Source organism: Thamnophis elegans, chromosome Z (assembly GCF_009769535.1).
Source record: "Thamnophis elegans isolate rThaEle1 chromosome Z, rThaEle1.pri, whole genome shotgun sequence".
Lineage (NCBI taxonomy): Eukaryota > Metazoa > Chordata > Lepidosauria > Squamata > Colubridae > Thamnophis > Thamnophis elegans.
In genome coordinates, this window is record NC_045558.1 from 120,710,332 (window position 1) to 120,722,823 (window position 12,492).

Consider the following 12,492-nt stretch of genomic DNA (forward strand, 5'->3'; position numbering starts at 1 on the left):
TTCAAAACATTAAAAAGTTTATTGTTGCTACCAATACAAAAGAATCTGGTCAACTAATGGTCAAAAATAAATTGGTGCTAGATAAGGATCAATGGAATTTATTGGGGGGCGGGGGGATTGGATATCTTATGGTTGTGCAATGACTCAAAACTGATGACATGTTTGACTTCACCTTCTTGTTCATCCTGCTCATTTACACACACCCTCTTTCCACAACTTCCCCATTGCCTGCCCTTTCTCCAGCTTCCCTGTGATCGCACACACTCACATTCCCCACACCATCTTTCCATAGCCCCCTGAACCAACACATGCAATATGCACCTGCCTGCACCCCACACCCTCTTTCTTTGGCTTTCTTGTGCCCCCAACACATGATGCATGCACACTCTACACCCATATGGGCTGTATCAGGTCTTTCAGGGCCTCCCACCACCCCACCCCCAGTGGCACCTGCTAACTCCTAACCTGGGACTTGTTATGCTTTACACATAATAACTTGCATATCTTGGGTTACAACAATAACTAGGTCTGGATTGCTGTTGCTAAATGATGTGGTCATGTGAGGTTGTGCTTTATGATTGTATCTGTTAGTGACAGCAATCCTGGTCCAGATTGCAGTCATAATTTGAGGACTACCTATTTTGAATGAAATATATTATTTTGATTCGTAAAGTTTGGCATTTTTGGATTGCAGCAGTACCCTTTGCCCTCCAAAATCTCACATTTCCTGATGTTTTTCAACCTGGAATTCATCCCAAGGAAACTTGGTCTCTAGACCATTCATATTTTCCCGGTAGAGCTGGTAGAAAGCAGCACTCTGCTCTTCAGTAAAGTGAGTTTTCCAGTCTCCAGAAATGCCTGCAAGGGAAGGGAAGGAAAAGGGTGAGGCACTCTGTGTTTTACTGCACCAATGTTTGGAGATTCCTTGAACTGTAGATTTTCTCAAAGCTTTTTTTTTATTATTTTTACCTTTCCTGATGAAAGTGCTCATCTTTTGATCCATCAAATCTTCAGGAACCAGGGTGTAATTTACCATCTTGTTGTTCTTCATCACTCTAAAGGAAGCATTTTCCACCACTGAGTCAACCATAGCAGGATCCAAATTCTTGCCTAGGAATTCACAGATGCGAAGAACACTGCCACGTAGATCCTAAAGGTAGAAGATCGTGAAGAAAATCAAGATCTCTAAGTCAAGACCTCAAGGCAAAATGACTCCTGGATTGGAGTGAGACAACAAAGAATAAAAATGAAATGGATGGTTGGGTGGGTGGGTGGGTGGATGGATGGACAGACAGACAGACAAGAGATAGGAAGAGGGAGAGAGAAATGAGAGAGAGGGGGGGAGAGGGAGGGAGGGAGGGAAGGAGGGAAAGGGGGGAGGGGGGAGATATGGATGGACGGATTGACAGACAGACAGAAGAGAGGAAGAGGGGCAGAGAGAGAGAGAGAGAGAGAGAGATACTGTAGGTAAGTAGGTAGATAGGAAGGTAGGTAGGTAGGTAGGTAGGTAGGTAGGTACATACTGTAGATAGATAGGTAGGTAGGTAGGTAGGTAGGTAGGTAGGTAGATACTGTAGATAGATAGATAGATAGATAGATAGATAGATAGATAGATAGATAGATAGATAGATAGATAGATAGATAGGCAGGCAGGCAGGCAGGCAGGCAGGCAGGCAGGCAGGCAGGCAGGCAGGCAGGCAGGCAGGCAGGCAGGCAGGCAGGCAGGCAGGCAGGCAGGCAGGCAGGCAGGCAGGCAGGCAGGCAGGCAGACAGACAGACAGACAGACAGACAGACAGACAGACAGATATCTACCTTTAGCAATTCATCATAGACCAGAAGAAGAAACTTTTTCTCATTTTTGTAGGCCAACCAACTTTTGACATGATCAAACCAGGTGCCAAAGAGAACTGGGGTAAGCAAATAAAAAGGAAAACATTTTTTGTAACTGCATAGATTTTAATATAGTAAGCAAAATAATCCTGAAGTTGGAAACCTATATGCATTTACTTAATAGTGAATTCCACTGATCCCAGCAAAACTAGTTTCTAAGCAAATGTTCATAGCAAAAGGGTACTGCACCTCCAGATGTTTTGGATTATAATCCCTACAGTGCCTTTCCACAGGCCATGCTGGCTAGGTAACAAGGAACCAAAATCCAAGACATTTGGGGGAAGGACCATGAGGCCCACACATGTCTGACAAGTGATCTATTAACTTTGTCACCAAAAAACACCATCTCATCCAAAGGGAAGAATGCTAAGGAAACAGCAAGGAGCCAAGAGTTCACCTGACAGAATCCATTTGTTATCATCTAACAGACAAAGCAGATTGTTAGTGCAGGGTTGACATCCACAGACATTTGACACACAAGGGAATTCTGCAAAGGGCTGGAATTTTGCTTCATCAGAGGACATAATTTAATTGGTTCCAGGTCAAACAAAACATGACCCAAGTGAACAGAGAAAGAAGCAATCAGGTTTACCAGTTGCATTTTATACATGCCAGAGGTCAACGCTGTGAGTTGTGAGGCAGTTAAAAGCGGGTCAATTGTATGACCAAAAAAAAAATAGCATAAGCAACTCGTGTTTCATTATATAAAGAATGAAGGCAGCAAAGGGGTTATAATGAAGGGGCTAAGATTGATGGATGACTAAGATGTTGGTGGTTAAGGATGAATCTAAGGAGAATCTCAGAGTAAGAGTATAATACAAAATGGGTAGAACACTGAAGGCTAGAGCTGAAATGGCATATTTCTTTCTGGATCTGGGGTTGATTTCTTTTTATAGCATTTTTAAACCATTAATTTATTTTAGGACTCAGATTATTAGAATGTCTAAGACTCAGACTATAGATTATTTCTTGTGTATTTCCTACCTCAAAATAGCATCATCAATTCTGAGTTATTGTGTTTGGTGGTAACTTCAGGGGTTCAAGATTAACCTGGGATCTTGGTTGTCCATCCAAAATAGACTTGCTCAGATACCACCAGCAACAGCATTTAGACTTATATGCCACTTCACAGTGCTTTACAGCTCTCTCTAAGTGGTTTACAGAGTCATCCTATTTCCCCCCAACAATCTGGGTCCTCATTTTACTGACCTTGGAAGGATGGAAGTCAACCTTGAGCTGCTCAGGATCGAACTCCTGGAGTGAGCAGTGAGTTAGCCTGCACTACTGCATTCTAACCACTGGACCAACATGGTTCTTAAGATAGTAAAATGTTGGCTTTTCCAGCAAGCTTACTTGCAAAAGTTTACTCTTAACTAAACTCTCCAAAAGTTTACTCTTAAAATAGTAAAAAGTTGGCTTTTCCAGCAAGCCAGCCTGGCCTGAGCAGAATAAAATAAATGATTAATTTAATTGTTAATTTTAATCTAATTTTTAAATTTTTATTGTTAATATTAATTGGGTTTGTTTTTGGATACTTTATTTAATTTCCTTTTTAACTTTTGTAATATGTGGTGTTTTTTTATGTTGTACGCCGCCCTGAGTCCTTTGGGAGAAGGGCGGCATATAAATCCAATAAACAAACAAACAAACAAACAAAGTACATGTGAAAGGGAAAGATGGATCATCAAGAATAATAAAAGGAGGAAGACTGCAGTCAAGGAGGAACTTCTGACACTGACTCTTTCTACTAGGGATTCTACTGCCTTAAGTGAATAAATCATGAATAAATTTCCACCTCTACCCACATACTTTTTCCTGCTGAAAACAGCTCAATGAATTCTCCAAAATCCTCCCTGTACTCCAGAAATGAAGCCATCTTGCTATAATGGTAGAGCGATACACAGACATCCTTGGGGTCACGGACAGTGTAAATAGCCTGGAAGAGATCGTTTCCAAGTGTTGGAATGGCTTTATCTCAATGGTTCTTCCCACAGTCCTTTCCCAAAGTGCAATTTGTTGAGGCCAAGAGGAAATGCCAACTTCTCTTACCAGTTATCACAATGCCCCATCTCTGACTGCTGGCTGATTTCTTAGCAGTGACCAATGGAAGCACGCTTTCTAATACACAAGGTAATTAATATTCATCCATCACTTTAATTCATAATGGGTTTTCTTTGGTTTTGACATGGTGTGTTAGCCATCATGGTTGTAAACTAGAATTATAATTGTGCCTTACTGAAGACACAATTGAATTCACAAATGAAGGCAAATATACCTGTCCCAGGATAATGTGGTAGGATGCAATCTGGGTCGGTCACCGGGACCACAGGTTTTAGCCTTTCGAAATCTTGAAATCCTGCTGGAGCCCATCCTCAGGGAATTTCGCTCTGTGTAGACATTGTGGTTCAAAGAGGTTCCCTGAGGGAATGATGGAGGGAAGATAGAAAGTTGGAGGGGGGCGGAAGAAAGAGGTGTATGGAGAGTGGAAGAGGTATATTGGGTTTCTATTTTGGGGGGTATTGTTGACAAGAGGAATTGCTGTGATTATTGTTTAATGTTGTATGGCCCCGGCTACGCACAGTATATATGTGAGTGTATGAAAATGGAAAATGGAAAATAAAAACATTTTAATAAGAAAAAAAGAAGTTCCCTGAGAATGGGCTCCAACATTGATTGATTGATTTGATTGATTGATTTCATTTATATGCCGCCCTTTTCCCCGAAGGGAACTCAGGGCGGCTCACAATTCAATCAGGGAAGGGGGTACAGACAGGGGGATAAAAAAGACGAGACATAACAATACAAAATTTAAAAACACACAACAACCATACCATTCGAGAAGGGGGGCAAAAACTCTTTAGCCCCAGGCCTGTCAAAACAGCCAGGTTTTAAGGGCTTTGCGGAAGGCCTGGAGGGTGGTGAGGGTTCGAACCTCCACGGGGAGCTCGTTCCAGAGGGTCGGAGCAACATGAATGTAAAAGCTAAACTTCTGGTCCTGGTGACTAATTCAGATTGGATCTTACAACTGAATTCATTGTTAAACAGTCCATGGCTTGTATAATGAATCAATATTTCCTTTATATATGCACACCCGCTAGATATACGGACAAATGGAATCACCTTAGCTTGCGAAGAGAAGAACTTTTCTGGAAAGATTGTTGCAGGCAAATGAGAGGTAATGAGCCGAGGGTCAGGCCGGTTCTCCAAGTACTGCGTTGCTGTCTTGTGTTCAATCCAGGGCACCCGTTCCCAACAAGGAACTGACTGTGAGAATGTGGGATCTCCGTTGCTATAGATCAAAGTAAGAATTTCTTGCATCCAAGTTGTTCCTGCAAACAAGACAAGAAGATTCTATACTTCAACCTTACCTTGAATCTGCAGGGCGTCACTGAAGGAATTTACCAAAGCTTTTTGTAGCAGCTGTGGAAGAAATCCCCAGGTTTAGGATCTGAAATGATCCTGTGGAACCACCATACTTACAAGGAGTAGCACTAAGCAAACAAAATCCTGGGTATTATTTCAGTATTTTAGGTTTCCCCACTTGCATGCACTTCCATTAACTTGGTCACTAGTTTTGATTGACAAAAAAAATTGGAAGGATGGACAGACAAACAGTCAGAGGACACAATATACTTAGTGTTTAAGTGCCTATTTTTCTTTCTGTCTGATAGCTTTAAGACAACCCTTTCACCAACGGACAGAACTGCAAATAGTACCGACATACACCCAAAATTAAATTTTCCAACAAGGCATTTGTGCTTATAAGATTTTCATTTCACACACTTCAAACACTATTAGTTTTGGTATTTTTTTCTGGAAAACATTCTAGCTATTATAATTTTATTTGTCCACACACCACTTCTAAAGATGAAATGGTGCCTTGGCATATACTCTAGACTGGAGAACAGTGAGTTAAAGCAAACCATGAAAGTATAAATTAATATATTTTCTTCACCCCAAAATTCCAGGGAAGCAGCGGATAGGCACGTGTGGCTCACCGGATTTGGGGTACGTAATGTTGAAGACATCACTATCCCGCACTTCAAAACTCTTGTGAGCGTAGCAAACACTCTCTTCACTATGCACGATGCTGGGAAAAGTCACTCCTCCATACTGAATAGACTCGGCAATCCGTTTGGTCATCGTGTTTCTGTGGAGGGAGGAAAGAGAGAGATACAAAGGAAGTAAAAACAGAAGCCCAAATTTCAACTCCTTTCAACTCTCTGTCCCTGGAAAGGAGGGGGCCTTCTTGGTGGAATTCACAGGAAAGAGGAATAATGCAGTTCCAAAGTTTTCCTTCTCACCTCTTCAAAATCTACCGTTAGCCTCCCGGCTTCTCCACCAAAACTATTTTCCTCTCCTCCTTGCCTTCCAGCCTCCTTTCGTGCCACTCCTCTTTGTGGCACAGGCTATGCAGAACAAAAAAAAAAAACACCTGGCTTCTATTGACAGAAATTCACAAAAAGAGACTTTGTTCTTTGCAAAGAGAAGAGAGCCAGCACAATGAAATTAAGGTCACACATGTATATATTCAGAGTTTTTCCTGCCTTCCACACATGCACACACACAGAGAGAGAAAAGCAATAAGTGAAGTCCAGACTCAGAAGAAATATGCACTGCTACCATCTTTTTATAACATTATTCTACATGTTTTCCCACTGATGCAATTACTGGAAAAAAATGTTGTTATTGTTTTGTTCCCCAACCCTGGAATGGAAAACAAGGCATTCATTGGTCTTGGCCTGTTGAAACAAGGCTCCATTACCAAACTCTGCTTTTCAAAAGAATCCAATCATCTGACTCACCCCCCCCCCCACCTTTCTGTTTTAATTATCTGGTAACTACTAGAGGGCCCAGGATTCTGGGTTGTAGCTCACCTTTCAGATAGAGAGTTTTCCTCCATTCAAGGATCCTCTGGTGTTCATTAATAGGGGGAAAAGGGCCAACTGCAGCCCTCCAGATGCTGTTGGGCAAGTCCCATAATCTCCTCCACACATACAAACCAGAGGTGGTATTCAGCAGGTTCCGACCAGTTCTGGAGAACCGGTAGCAGAAATTTTGAGTTGTTTGGAGAACCGGTAAATACCACCTCAGACTGGCCCCACACCCATCTATTCTCTGCCTCCTGAGTCCCAGCTGATTGGGAGGGAATGGGGACTTTACAGTATCCTTCCCCTGCCACGCTTACCAAGCCGCACCCACCAAGCCACACCATGCCCACCACTCTGCGTCCACAGAACCAGTAGTAAAAAAAATTGAGTCCCACACTAAGGCCGATGGAAACTGGAATTCAGCATCATTCAGAAAGCTGAGTGTGGTCAGTCTCCAATTTAAAGAAGTACCATCTTTTCTTCTGAAAAGAGGGCCATTAACAAACATAACCTATAGAAATTCAACAGATGAAGCTTTGAGAATATCTCAAACAGATATTCTTTTCTCATCACAGCCAAAATCTCTGCTATCAGGATCTGGATCTAAATTATTGATCCATCTACATTCTTATGGGCCATCAGTTAACTCACACAAGTATTCTATAAACATAAAAGCCAAATGTTCAGCTCCCATCCACCACCATCAAGGTTGTCAAACAAACCCATTGTAAATCTGTGTTCTGTTTTTTGAATGACGGTAGAAAGAGGGAGACATCTAAGAGCTGATCTTTTGAGAAGATGTTAAAGGCATAGGTTCTATGCCAAGTAAATATGTTGGCAAGCTGAATCTAACCTGCTGGAAACTTCTTCCTTCCAGAAAATCCAGACCTCCTGTTTCTCTCTACTCCTCAGTTGTAACTTGTAAAGTGCCAACAAATCATTGCAGATTAAATCAGAATTGGAAGACATTGTGCATCCTCAGCTGAAGCATCTCATCATAGTTCAGCTGGCCACCAACCAAGGTGGTAGATTCCACAACCAAGCATTTTTTACGATGAGGACATTCTTTCTCCCATTTAACTCAAATCTGCTTCCCTGCATTTTGCTCACCGTTCCTGACTTCCTCTGTAGAACAGAGAACTTGACTTTTCCATCTTGGTCATCACTGGGCTATTTTTACCCTTCTTTATGGCTCCTAAAAGCTGCAGGGATGTGATGCTAAGGCAGTGAAAGTCCAGATGGGTCAAAAAAAAAAAAAAGCTGGCCTCTTTAGGAAGATGCTGCTTGTCTGTTGGGTTTGCAGTGGCCTGTGAACCACAGGAAGCCCACGTATGTTCTGTGACCTTGAAATTGTAGTTATATATCTCACCTTCTGCTTCTTTATGTTCTCCTCTGTAGGATCAGTGTTAGAACTTCTTTTGAGGTCATTTTTAGTTACCAATTCCCACTCCCTTCTGGTAATTGTCCAGTTTATGAGAATCCTTCATAAAGGATGGGGCACTTGAGCAACACTGAGTACAGCAATTACTTCTCATGATCTGATCAGTGTTTTTGGTGATGTAATCTAATTGCAATAACTTTATTAGCAGCCACACTGCATTATTACAGGACTCTTGTTTAGCTTTCAACCTACTAAGATGCCCAAATCCTTTTCCTTTGTATAGCAGCCAAACCTGTTTTCCCTCTTCAGTACTTCTGCCTTTTTTTTATAAAACCTAAATACACTTTTTTTTCACATTTTCCTACAAATATCCTTGATTTATACATGCAGTAAAATGCAGCTGGGAGTGAACTGGTAGACTAATGAGAGAGTTAAAAAAAAAAAACAATCTCCCCTCTTCACTCCACAGGGATTTTATGATTAGTTTGGTTTGGTTTGGTTTAGTTTCTTGTTAATGCCTCTCAATTAAAGTTTCCTTCCAGTAAAATTCTAGCAGGTCCATCTAGAGCCATTCTCTGGATCGGCTAATATGATTCCATGCAGTGAGTGTATCTTGTTTGGGAATAGCGCAAACAGAAGCCTGTCTACTAACCAGTGAATCCTCATAGCTCCTTTATGCAACATTTCAAAGAAGTTACCCAGGATTAATAGCAACATTTTAGAAAGAGTATATGAAAATCTGAAGCAATGGCATGGACCTATAAAGAACGGGATGTCTATATACTACTAAACCTGCCTGTTTGTAACCTTCAGTAAGCCCAAATAGTGCAAAGGTTTTTAAATCAAGGTGTCTCAAATCCATTAAAGAATGCATATAAAATCCAGAAGCCATGTGATTGAAATTTAAAAGATCTTCAGAGGAGTTGTATTTGCAAAACTGTGGGTCATTACATTGCAATGGTCAATTGAAGATTTCTGACACTCTCTGCCAGCTCCGTATAAGCAAAGTAACTGGGGAAGCCAGCAGGAAATCAGAAGTCACTCGCGCTCCCATTACTTGTGTTTGTGTGTGTGGGTGTACATGGCAATTCTATTTTTTCTGTTTAGGTAAGGAAAAGGATGTCATGGATCGTCTTACTACAGGTCTGTCAAACTCCCAGCCCGTGGGCCGGATGCATCACACCATGGCCACAGCCACACCCAGTTCAGTGAATGGGGGAAAAAGTCCCGATACATCACATGACAACACCATGGTGATGGGAGTTTGACACCCCTAATAGCTACCTAAAAATATAAGAAATGTTAAGCTTTGAAGAGTTATTTGGAGAGGATATTCCTGGTCTTCACAGCCTGGTGAGACTTGTATGATTTCCAAGCTGCGGATAAGAAATCCTTGTGATTTCTACACTGTTTGGCCAGCTTAAGGCGAGTAATCTTCCCCAGCCAATCATTTTCCATATTGTAGGGAATGTAAGAGTTCCATATGACTGAATCTTTGCTACCAAGAATGTTTAGAATTGGCCTCATCATATTTATCCTGGACATTTAGACCACAGAGTAACAAAGCAGGTTTCACACATACCTCAAAGTGTCAACAAAGAGGCACATGGACACTAAACGATACTTACATATGAACCAGATATGATTAGAGCAGGTAGCATTACTACATCAATCCAAATAGCTAGCTTCTACTTGCCTTGGTTTAGGCCAGTGGTCACCACCTGGTGGTTTGTGGACCACTGCTGGTCCGCAAGAAAAATTTGGTGGTACACAGAAAAATTATTTGCATGTTTTATATTGCACAAACTCAGGCGTCCTCAAACTACGGCCCCTGGTCTGGATATGTGCAATTAACGCTTGTGTTGCTGCAGAGTCTCCCCCTTCAGAGTCTTTTTGTGTGGGTCAGAGGAGGGCAGAAATTCTGACGGGGTCTGCTTCAGCCGCCTGGCGCGGGGCTTTGGGCGAAGGCAGGAGGGAAGTGCCACCGGTGGTGAAGAGCCGGAGGGCCTTGTTCCAGTGGGACTGTATCATGGTCTGGAACTGGCTAACCATCTCATCCAGCTGAGATTCCAGGTGCTGGTACCTAGCCTTGCACTCCCACAGGCCTTCCCTCTGCTTGCAAAATCTATGCTCATAGTCCTCAGTTAGGTGCTTCTGCTGAGCTTCCTTCTTGGTCAGATCCAATTTGAACTGAGCCACCTTTTTTGCAAATTCTTTCTCATGGTGGCTGTTTAGCTCCAATAACTGCTTCCTATTGGGGCCCTAAGGAGCTCAGGGAGGGGGGGAAAGGCTGGGAGGGGAGGAGCGAGTAGAGTCCAGCGAGGCGCCCCTCGACGTGAGTGACATCAAGTTGGCCACACCCAGTCACATGATCACCTAGCCATGCCCTCCCCAGCCAGTATTAGGTAGATCATATTGGTGGTCCGTGGGATTTAAAATTATGAATGTAGTGGTCCTTGAGGTCCAAAAGGTTGAGGATTCTTGGTTTAAGCAACAAGCTAAGTCATTATGTAACTAGTTTGGGTTGACTTAGCCCAGTGGGTGCACTCAGAAATTGCAGCTTATACATCATGGCTTACAAACTCCATAATGGTTTAAACAATTAACTCTGATTGAAAATCATTTTGGTCTCTCCTGCTTAAAAGTAAATAAAGTGAGAATTTGGTCACACTTGCCTGAAGAAATCAATTCCACCACCACAAGGCTGGAATATGTAGACATTCAACAGGTGAATTTGCTTCTTTCTTATCTTCCCCCTTTCCGGACAGGAAATGTTGAACAGCCTGGAATTCTGTTTTATCGGACAGCTCTAAAAACGGAGTGATCCTACCGGGGGGGGGGGGGGAGCCTTATTTCCACTCCACCCTTACTTATCCGTAATTCCCAATAAATCTGACTTTCGGCTTCTATTAAGATATCTGCTGCTGTCTTAAATGCCTGGGAGGGGGGGGTCGCCCCTGCCTCCCCCACGCAGCAAACCCCAAGTCCCCTTTTAGTTTTGAACTCGACAGGCGTCTGTTCTCCAAAGAAAATCCGATTTTTCTGGCACGGCTTTTTCCCAACCCGCCTTTGCAGTCTCTCACTAATAAACCCCGCTCCCTCCCCCCAGACCGCCGCGAAGCCGAAATCGGTAGCCCTCCGCCCTTCCTTTTTCATAACCTACTAAATTTCACTTCATTCCCATCGGACTCTGGCGTCCTGATTTTGCGATAACCAATCCAGGGATTCTGGGCGGGACTTCCCTTCGCATACGTTACTCAAGCTTTGCCTCCTAACCGGGGACCTCTTTTTTTTTTTTTTTTAAGGTGGCGAACTCCTCTTAGAGACGTCCTGCTCAATACTTGACCGACGGAAGGCATCCGATGGCCAGACGGTCCAAAGGTCAGCAAAGAGGTTGCCCCACCCGCTCCGTCGAAAGATTAATCTGATGGGGCGAAGTCTGGAAAGGAGATTAGAATAGAATGGAATAGAATAGAATAGAATAATTAGAAGGGGACCTTGGAGGTCTTCTAGTCCAACCTCCTGCCTAGGCAGGAAACCCTATATCGTTTCAGACAAATGGCTATCCAACATCTTCTTAAAAACTTCCAGTGTTGGGACATTCACAACTTCTGGAGGCAAATCCTTCCACTGATTAATTGTTCTAACTGTCAGGAAATTTCTCCTCAGTTCTAAGTTGCTTCTCTCCTTGATTAGTTTCCACCCATTGCTTCTTGTTCTACCCTCAGGTGCCTTGGAAAATAGTTTGACTCCCTCTTCTTTGTGGCAACCCCTGAGATATTGGAACACTGCTATCATGTCTCCCCTAGTCCTTCTTTCTATTAAACTAGACATACCCAGTTCCTGCAACCGTTCTTCATATGTTTTAGTCTCCAGTCCCCTAATCACCTTTGTTGCTCTTCTCTGCACTCTTTCCGGAGTCTCAACATCTTTTTTTACATCCTGGACACCAAAACTGAATGCAGTATTCCAAGTGTGGCCTTACCGATCTCAGGATCTTTTATCAAGAGGCAACTTAACTTTCTGGTTTTACTTTGAAGAAGTTTCGCTTCTCATCCAAGAAGCTTCTTCAACTTTTCAGAAACAAAATGTCTTCAAAGAAAAACCAGAAACTCCATGACCTAGATGACTGAGAATCTCCATAGATTTTGGGAGTAAAACTTTTTCCACAAGATGTGAAACTCCTCCAGCGCTCCATCCTTCTGTGTCCAACAGCTGCCACTTGATTTATAGGACTTTTTAACATGCATCCATAATGGTGTGTAACAACCTCAAAAGCCTGGAAATTCCTAAATCATAGCTTCTTGAACAAGCCGTATTAGCTTGCTCCACATATTTACTTATTAAAT

General features: G+C 42.6%; 2 protein-coding genes across 7 annotated transcripts in view; one reads left to right on the plus strand and one right to left on the minus strand.

Moving 5' to 3' along the window:
* On the minus strand, positions 1–11,386 carry LOC116522139 (sulfotransferase 2B1-like). Of its 4 annotated transcripts, XM_032236823.1 has the most exons (8): positions 11,307–11,385; positions 10,819–10,899; positions 5,890–6,041; positions 5,012–5,220; positions 3,701–3,827; positions 1,814–1,908; positions 970–1,150; positions 1–858 (listed from the first exon to the last, which is right to left on the minus strand). In XM_032236823.1, exons 3-8 carry the CDS (start codon positions 6,032–6,034, stop codon positions 719–721), a joined length of 897 nt encoding a protein of 298 aa, XP_032092714.1. In that variant the 5' UTR covers positions 6,035–6,041; positions 10,819–10,899; positions 11,307–11,385; the 3' UTR covers positions 1–718. The 4 variants fall into 4 exon arrangements, with proteins under 4 accessions (XP_032092714.1, XP_032092715.1, XP_032092712.1 ...); XM_032236824.1 differs by lacking the exon at positions 10,819–10,899 and having other exon boundaries at positions 11,307–11,386; XM_032236821.1 differs by lacking the exon at positions 11,307–11,385 and having other exon boundaries at positions 10,819–11,300.
* The window catches only part of CA11 (carbonic anhydrase 11), a 26,332-nt gene continuing 24,222 nt past the window's right edge, over positions 10,383–12,492 (plus strand). For 2 of the 3 annotated variants that reach the window (XM_032236816.1, XM_032236819.1), the window contains exons 1-2: positions 10,859–10,871; positions 11,449–11,524. Coding sequence is in view for 1 of the 3 variants with exons in the window: in XM_032236820.1 (XP_032092711.1) it covers positions 11,506–11,524 (19 nt within the window). In the remaining 2 variants the exon portion in view is untranslated. Of the gene's footprint in view, positions 10,872–11,448; positions 11,525–12,492 lie in introns of all 3 variants that reach the window. The other variant, XM_032236820.1, reaches the window with a different exon arrangement.

Coding starts and splice junctions, on each gene's coding strand:
- LOC116522139 (XM_032236824.1), bottom strand. CDS start 6,034: ATGACCAAACGGATTGCCGAGTCTATTCAGTATGGAGGAGTGACTTTT. Junction 5,221..5,889: donor CATTACGTACCCCAAATCCG/GTGAGCCACACG, acceptor TCTTGTTTGCAG/GAACAACTTGGATGCAAGAA. Junction 859..969: donor GAGCACTTTCATCAGGAAAG/GTAAAAATAATA, acceptor CTTCCCTTGCAG/GCATTTCTGGAGACTGGAAA.